At 35.7% G+C, this 9618-nt stretch overlaps 1 protein-coding gene across 1 annotated transcript in view; it reads left to right on the forward strand.

Annotated features, from left to right (window-relative positions):
* glra2 (glycine receptor, alpha 2) overlaps positions 1–9618 on the forward strand; it is a 38533-nt gene extending 28915 nt beyond the window's left edge. The window contains exons 8-9 of the mRNA XM_066705940.1: positions 3555–3704; positions 7821–9618. Coding sequence (XP_066562037.1) covers positions 3555–3704; positions 7821–8099 — 429 coding nt within the window. The 3' untranslated portion in view covers positions 8100–9618. The remainder of the gene's footprint in view (positions 1–3554; positions 3705–7820) is intronic.

Raw genomic sequence — 9618 nt, forward strand, 5'->3', positions numbered from 1 at the left:
TTTTACTGGAAACTTCAGTTTTATTCTTCAAGTAACATTTCTAATAATTTAGTGCATTTGTATGAATTTTTATGCGGTACAATATTAATATCCACTTGCCGACACCAAAAACTTTCAAAGAGATTGCGTTCAAAGCATATTCAGATTTGATGGTAATCAGCTTTATAGTCATGTTAAATGGATTGTAAGGGATTTGAAAAACCTGTTTAATTACTGGCATAAATTATCAGCTTGATTCTTTGTAAACAACATGTTTTTTTTGCAATAATTATGTCACTTTGACACTTACTTCTTAGTTTATTTTCATGAAGCAATGGTTTAGTGAAGTGTTGTTCCTTCTTGCTAATAAGCTTTATGCAACATAGTGGAAAACTGCATAGAGGATTGGAAGAAGCTTAATATCAATTTATCAAGAGCCTTTTGCCTTTTACATAATTTTTCAAAGAATTAAACTAAGACGATTAAATTAAATATATATATTTATGCAAAAAACGTGTTGTAAATGTACCTTAGCATCTGTTAATCCAAATAAATTAACATAGAAATGTATAGCTAAGAACTGTTTCTGACTCTAATTCCTCCATATTGTGTTGAAATGCGCAAGGAGAGATCTTGGCACATTCGTGTATTTGAAAGTTAAAAGCTTGATGGAAGCCAAGGATCAAACCATTTTACATTTCTTTCATTTCTTTAAATCTGTTATTTGATTATATAAAATCGTGTAACCAGACAAACTATTAATCTGAACGTCTACTATGCTTCATCATTTCTGCTGATATGTATAAATCAGTGCCAAATTACTTTGTGTTATTTGGAAGACAGACATCACAGTGTTTTCTATGTTTACAGAAGAAAACGTTTCCTCCTGAATTGACCTGCCCGGTGATATAACTTAGATATGACAGAGTATTCTGAAGTCAGTAAGGTTATAAAACTAATTGGTGGCAGAGGATGTCCTGCAGATGTGCTCATATAAAAAACATCTGTTTAGTATCTTATTTCTCTCCACTTGAACTGAACACAAATTAGGTCGGCTTGAATTACTCCCAAATGACCTTTAGGCACGGCCAGGCCAAGCAGACAGGTTTGTTAAAATCAAGCGCACAATTCAATGCTGTTTCAATTACATCACCGGGAACTATGAGCATTTGCCAATTTAGTGAATCTGTATTCTTTCTCGGTCACTGAGGAGGAAACTCTTGGGCCGCAGCCACGATCTCTGTCACAGGGAATGCTCTCAGGTTAAATTCAAATTAAGAAGTGCAGCTGATGCAGAAAATCGATTCGGCACTTCACATTACAAATTAATTTAAAAGTATGATTCATATTAAACAACGATAATAAAGCATAAAACAATGTAATGCTATTACAGAAAACAATTCAGCATATCTGGAAAATTAAAAATATACTTCTTGAACTGTGAATGCTTATTTATTGTGTGCACGACACTTTGGTAGTTTTCGATATTACAAAAACACTAACCTACCTCTTTAGCGGTAATAATCAAATCTTTACAGCTACTGTGCTGTGAGAGATGGAGAATTGATAGTAAAGCTTGTGGTTTTATCTCAATGGAGAAGGGATGCTTTAGTGACCTATAACATGGTTTGAAGAGTATGTCTATGTATAAAGGCACTGACTACTTATTTGCTCAAGGAGATACTTATAGCGAAAAAAAAAAAACTCTTTTGGTTGCATAATGGTTTCAACAATGGCTTCAACAGTTCATGCTCCTTCTAATATGATGTAGGTTTATGAGCTGTTTATGTAACACAACTGGAAACATTTCCTTCTTCAATCATTCCAGTGGGCAACTGCCTCTCTGCACTAACCTTTCTGACTGCATGTATTTACTTTGTTGGATAAAGCAAACGCAGTCAACCGAACTGCTACAGCACTTCAGACACACATACGATCAAATAATGAAATCACCACTGGCATCTCTTTCTGAATAAACAGCAAGCAGAGTTTGTATGTCAACAAAAAGTTGGAACCGGCGCATTTTCTGATTCTCATCTCTTGAGCTATTGGCTCAGGTGACCTTGATATTTGGTAGTGGAATAGCATTGTCACCATATGTTTAAATGCAAAATATTTATTTTCTAGTATCAAGAGAATGATCTTGTTTGAAGTTTGTATTGCCTGTTACAATATGTGATGGATTTAATTTGCACACTGCCTGATATAAATACACCAAAAACTTGTCCTAACCCTTTTTTTCACTTATGTAAAATAAACTACATGTACTGACCTTGTTTTTCTAAAATAGGTTTATGAAAACTGTGATCTGAAAAATGATGGATCCTCTTGGTGTCAAAGTGGCACAATGCCAACCATTACACTAACATTTTACTAAATAAGCCCTGAGTTGTATAACAGATCAGACTGAATGTTGAGCATATTTTCAGATATCATTTGAGGCATTTAAAGGAATCCATGCACAAGTTTGTAAAACATCAACTAATACGAACAGCAGTTTGGTCACTTGGAATACAGCATTCTGAGTCCGTCTTTAAAAATCTGACATCTGCTTGGACATTTATTTGTTGTTGCTGTTTATTACATATGTATTGTCTCAAAATAAAATGATCTCCAAAACAGTTAACAATTGAAACCTCCATTACTGACATTCATTTATTTATTGCTACATTATTCACAGGGTAACTTAATCTATAGCAAGCCAAATTATCATTTAGAGATATCTTCAATTGCATTTCAAGATATCTTTAAATCATTTACAGATATCTCAAAATGTATTTGAGATATCTCATTTAACTCCATTTACAGATATCTGAAATAAATGTAAAGTTATATTGAATGAACTTAAGGATATATTTGTTTAAATTCAAGATATCTCCGATTCATTTCGAGATATCTGCAAAGCATTTCAATATATCTTTAAATGACTTCAGGTATGTGGCTGAGATTATCACTTCCCGTTTCCTCATTCAGTTACATGGAAATGAATGAACAGGTGAACAGGAAGTGATAATCTTGGGCTACAGACAGGATGTTATTTGCGGATATCTCCAAATGATTTAGAGATATTTCTAAATAAACAAGAAGTCATTTACAAATATCTTCAAATGATTAGCAGATATTTCTAAATGAATTTCAGATATCTTATTTTCAAGTGCATTTGAAGATATCTTCAAAACATTTAAAGATATCTGAAAAAAATAGAGATTTCTCTAATTCATTTCAATATACTTTTCAGATATTTCTAAATGAATTTCAGATATCTTATTTTCAAGTGCATTTAAAGATATCTCTAAATATTTAAAGATATCTTAAATACATTTACAGATATCTTTAAATATTAACTTGGCTTGTCATATTATAGCCACCAACATCTTGGGTAATTACAGAAATATTACTGAGTACTTGTTTGTGTCTTGGGTGTGAGAAGTATAGCACGATTTTACAATGCAATCAACTGTAAATTAGGGTTTTAATTGTGGTAAGGATTAAAAATTTCCCTAGATGTAAATCCCCCTCCATGGCATGGCAGCAATATACTGTATTAACATGTTTTAATTGTGTATGTTTTACAGGTTTCCTATGTGAAGGCCATTGACATCTGGATGGCCGTCTGTCTTCTGTTTGTGTTCGCTGCTTTACTAGAGTACGCAGGAGTCAATTTTGTCTCACGGCAGCAGAAAGAGTTTCTCCGGTTGAGAAGAAGACAGAGAAGACAGAACAAGGTAAACATTTCTGTTTCATCTGTCTCGTCAGTAGTCTTTCTGAAGAACACACTGTTTGGCAGAAGATAGCTTAAGTAGCCGGCTGGGTAGCCTACGAGTTTGTACAGTTTCCAGCGAATCTGCTTCAGTCCTCTCCTGACGCCTCAGCCCAAGTCAGTGTGAAAAGAAGTGTGTGGCCTTGCTGTGTTCATTTTCATTGGCAATAGTGTTCATCTCTCCTGTGCCAGTTCAAAGCTATAAAGCAGTGCTGCCCAAACCCAGTCCTCGAAGGGCCCCTATCCAACAGGTTTTATAGGCCACCTTTAATTATCAATTTCTAAACACCTGGAACCATTTAAATGTGATTAATTAAGCAGGTGATTTGTGAAATTAAGTTATGTAGAGATTTGGAATAAAGAAAATGAACTATCCTTTTTAGCCCTCAATGACCAAATGTCCCTTAATTGAACAAGTTAATTGCTTAATTGATCAGTGGCCCCAGTCCCAGCAATTTAGATTGACTGACACAACTTACTGAATAGGGGCTCCACAGCACCGTGTTTGGTCACGATTGCTATGAACAGTCAGCTTTTTACTCACAATAGGCAAGTTAAAAAATATATATATTTCTCTAATTAATATCTTCATTCTTAGTACGAAAATGTAGCAACCCTTTTATTAATTAGCCATGCAACCAATCTTAATATACTATCCATTGCACATTCAAACAAGAAGGATACATTAGGTTAACATGACTGAATGCATCATTTTCTAAATTGAGGATAATAGATCGAGGAGAGAATGAAGGGAGATAGTCACACAATAACAACCACAATGAAAATAAATTAAACAAAACAAACTTCTCAACTAAAGCATGACTTAATAAAAGATGTAACATGATGAATTCAGTATGTTCTGGCATATGGCACCTTTGCAACAGAGTACTGAGAAGGAAAATGTCTTTTACATTAATAGTTTGTATGTTTTGAAGAGAAGCCATCTATTTCTCATAAACTCTACTCTTTTTTCCATTATTCTTCCACCTAACTGTCTCCTCATTATTTTGCATGTTCTCTCTATTCTTTTATTTGACCATCTGACTGTTTTAATTCTCTCCACTGCTGTCTGGTCTACCATTCTGGGGAAAGGCAGTGGTTATTGGGAATGAGGGCATTCAGTCCGTACGCCGCATGAATGGCTTGCGGGACAAAGAGCCATCGACCTATGGGACTTTGAAACAAATCTACAATGCAGGCTCAAGGGTAAAAGCACTCAGAAACGTGCACCGTAATGTCATAGGGCAGTGCCTGGCTGACTATGACATCGGACTGATCTGTGTTGCGTCTTGTGGGTGAATGTCACGGAATACATGCGGTCCCTGACACGGCAAAAACTAAAACATATTTTAATTTCTTTTTAATTTAATATCCATCTTAATTTTACTTTTACAGGTTTCTGTTTTCTTTAACAACCCCCACTCTCACCTCAAACACTTTCCCTTGATAATTAAATTAATTTGCAGCCTTAATATATTAACACCATGCATGACTCTCTGATTTCAGTGACAGTGATGAAGTGCATGCTGTATATAATTTTAATCTGAAATGAAGTCTGTGATTTAATGTATCAATTCAGTTTTAAACCACCACCTCCCAAACAGACACACGCACCACCACCCCTCCACCAAAAAACTAAAAGGTTTTAAATATATATCGCCCTGTTTCTATGTTTCTAAATTTACATTTATATCCAGTGCCTTGTGAAAGTATTCACCCCCTTGGCATTTTTCCTATTTTGTTGCTTTACAACCTGGAATTAAAATTGATCTTTTGGGGTTTTGTATCATTTGATTTAAACAACATGCCTACCACTTTGAATATGCAAAATATTTTTTATTATGAAACAAACAAGAAATAAGACAAAAAAACTGAAAATATAACTATTCACCCCTCCAAAGTCAATACTTTGTAGAGCCACCTTTTGCAGCAATTACAGCTGCAAGTCTCTTGGGGTACGTCTCTATAAGCTTGGCACATCTAGCCACTGGGATTTTTGCCCATTCTTCAAGGCAAAACTGCTCCAGCTCCTTCAAGTTGGATGGGTTCCGCTGCTGTACAGCAATCTTTAAGTCACACCACAGATTCGCAATTGGATTGAGGTCTGGGCTTTGACTAGGCCATTCCAAGAAATGTAAAGGTTTCCCCTTAAACCACTCAAGTGTTGCTTTAGCAGTATGTTTAGGGTCATTGTCCTGCTAGAAGGTGAACCTCCACCCCAGTCTCAAATCTCTGGAAGACTGAAACAGGTTTCCCTCAAAAATGTATCTGTATTTAGTGCCATCCATCATTCCTTCAATTCTGATCAGTTTCCCAGTCCCTGCCAATGAAAAACATCCCCACAGCATGATGCTGCCACCACCATGCTTCACTGTGGGGATAACGGTTTCCTTGATGGCCAAAAAGCTCAATTTTAGTCTCATCTGACCAGAGTACCTTCTTCCATATGTTTGGGGAGGCTCCCACATGCCTTTTGGCGAACAGCAACCGTATTTGCTTATTTGTTTCTTTAAGCAATGACTTTTTTCTGGCCACTCTTCCGTAATGCCCAGCTCTGTGGAGTGTACGGCTTAAAGTGGTCCTATGGACAGAAACTCCAATCTTCGCTGTGGAGCTTTGCAGCTCCTTCAGGGTTATCTTTGGTCTCTTTGTTGCCTCTCTGATTAATGCCCTCCTTGCCTGGTCCGTGATTGGTGGGCGGCCCTCTCTTGGCAAGTTTGTTGTGGTGCCATATTCTTTCCATTTTTTAATAATGGATTTAATGGTGCTCCTTGGGATGTTCAAAGTTTTGTATATTTTTTTTATATCCCAACCCTGATTTGTACTTCTCCACAACTTTGTCCCTGACCTGTTTGGAGAGCTCCTTGGTCTTCATGGTGCCCCATGCTCAGTGGTGTTGCAGACTCTGGGGCCTTTCTGAACAGGTCTATATATATGGAGATCATGTGACAGATTGCACACAGGTGGACTATATTTAACTAATTATATGACAAATGAAGGTAATTGGTTGTACCATATCTTTTTTTTTTTCATTTCACTTCACCAGTTTGGACTGTGTTGTGTATGTCCATTACATGACATCCAAATAAAAATCCAATTAAATTACATATTGTAATGCAACAAAATAGGAAAAATGCCAAGGGGGTGAATACTTTGGCAAGGCACTGTATATTTCCAGATGTTGTATAACATGGGCAGTGAAGGATGTTATTCACTTTTCACACTTTTATGAAGACAGCATAGCCTTTTTGCTTTAGCAGATTATATAAAGTAAGCCAAGTCATGTCAGGTCATCTATGTTTCTTATCACAAACTCTGGTTGGGGTAATTAAGGGATAAATGACTTATGTGAAATCCAATCAAGCAATCCAAACTCAGCGTCTGATGCCTGCTAAGTGCGAAGCTATGTTTTATTCAGGGACAGCAGCACATACACTGTTTACCTGTGGATATCTCTCATCTCACAACTTTCCCTTTTAACATCCCTGAAAAAAAAATGTTTTCCATTCACTGTCCCTATTCACTGAGCATTGAACTCTCGACCCATTAGATCTGCTGGGTAAACCTTCCTAAATTGGGCCCAGTTCCTCTCCCTTCAGTAGTGAATGTGAAGCAAATCCCAGGACAGGAGCGTAGACAGGAAGATCAGTTATGAGATTTTACTGCCACCGAAGCCATTTATAATGTAAAAAAACTCCCTCTTGATTACTGTGAATATATATATATATATATATATATATATATATATATATATACACAATTTTTATGTGATAATTTGCAGTGTGTTCCTGTTGCAAAAGAGATCATGCTACCTTTGCATGCCTTGATTCTGACTTTCATCAAGAATATTCTTGGCCAATGTGGTAAAGCTGTACTAACTTGGGTAGTATTTAGTCTAGATAGGATCAACGTGTATCTTTGTTAAGATGGCATACTGAACGCAAAACACTCCGATTTTATTCATTAAAACTATTTTTTTGTGGAGGCATGTAGTGTTCGCTTGTGGGTTAAAAATATGAACGTACTGTCGCTGTTCTGCTGCTTGATTCACACTGTCTGTTGCTCTTTTATCGCATTTCAGGAAGATGACGTGGTGAGGGAGAGCCGATTCAACTTTTCTGGGTACGGTATGGGACACTGCCTACAAGTCAAAGATGGCACAGCCGTAAAAACTGCCCCCCCCAATCCTGCCCCCCCGCCGCTCAGAGACACAGAGACCATTCGGAAAAAATTTGTCGACAGAGCGAAAAGAATTGACACAATATCCCGGGCTGCCTTCCCCTTGGCCTTCTTAATTTTTAACATCTTTTACTGGATTACGTATAAGATAATACGACACGAGGATATCCACAAAGAGTAGCTGAATGGGCTTGCTGGATCTATTAAACTCTCATTGCCAAAAAAAATTAAAATAATAAATAAAAAACAAACAATAAAAGATTTCATGCAACGGCGAACAATTCAAAGGTGTCCTGCTGTTTCTTGAATAATATTCACAGCTGAATAGAAAACATCTGCCTTGGAACCGAAGCAACATTAACTGGAAACGTACAATAACTTTGCCTAATACTTTCCACGGAAAAGAAGAAATGTTCTTCCGAAACTTAAGGTAGACATAAAAAGAGGCTCAAATGTTTCTGATAATATTCATGACAAACAAAACAAAACTGAGAAGCTAATGATATATTTTTCTGTTGTTATTTAATGCTGCAGAGGTGTTTTGGTGACACTGATTTTAGTGATTAAAAGTACAAAATAGTAAAGAATGGACCAAATTTTTCAAGATAAAACTGCCTTTCTATTTGTATGACTAATCCAATAACATTCCATTAATGCTGAAAGAGTAAAAACAAAAAGGGAGGATTATTGTGTGATAAATCAGTTTTTAAATAATGAAGAAAATAAAAATGTAACTGGATTTCAGAGAAGTTTATGTTTTGGGCTTTTGAATTTAGATTTTTTGATGATCCCTTTTATTCTATAGGCAGTTGCTAGATACATGCACACAATGTTACAGCTGAAGTCTACAACTGAGTCAATGTATCTGAAACATGTACCAGAACTCAATCAAAAATTTAACTTTCCACCACTTTCAAATTATAAACCCACTACTTTCCATTGTGTAGATGAATTTACACATTGAGATTGCATATTTGATGGGTGAATGGAATTGTATATTTAATCTAGACTTGTAAAATGTGTGTATTATCTAAGATTCGATTTTACATATCAGTCTAGTTAATACACAAATTGTCTAATTTCAGACTTAAGCTGTAACAAAGTTTTTTAAGCTGTCTTTTACTCATCGGTACGCTTGGATTTTCTATGTATTATTATTTTTATGATTTGCTTTGGTTTACAATGCATATAAAGGTGCCATACTGTATAATACCTTCAGTGCATTTCAACACCATTCATTTATACAAATACAAATTAAGATTTTTTTCTTTTTAATGGACCAGCTCAAATTAAAGTCTGCAGTTGAGCTATTTATCATTTTATATTGGTGTAGTTGCAATTGACAGCTTTTTGTAGGTAGGTTTGGTGTAAAGATGTTTACAAAACCTCGGATTTATATCTTCTTCAGTGACTATAAAGAAGTCATCAATCGATTTGAAATTTCAAACGTTTTGTGATTACATATCCCATTAACCCCTTCAGTGCCAACAGTATGTGCTTAGAATGGTTGTATTTCATACCGTATGTTCTGAAAGATGTCCTTCACACAGTATGTAAGAAAAAAAAAAAAGTATCTATATATTTAAGATGTAAATGGGATTATGCCTAGAAAGAACTCACAGTGTTTTATTCTCAAAAGCATTTATTTTGAACAGGTCATCTTTGTTATACTTCAATAAAGCTAAATGTGCTTCATAGCA

Source organism: Amia ocellicauda, chromosome 6 (assembly GCF_036373705.1).
Source record: "Amia ocellicauda isolate fAmiCal2 chromosome 6, fAmiCal2.hap1, whole genome shotgun sequence".
NCBI lineage: Eukaryota > Metazoa > Chordata > Actinopteri > Amiiformes > Amiidae > Amia > Amia ocellicauda.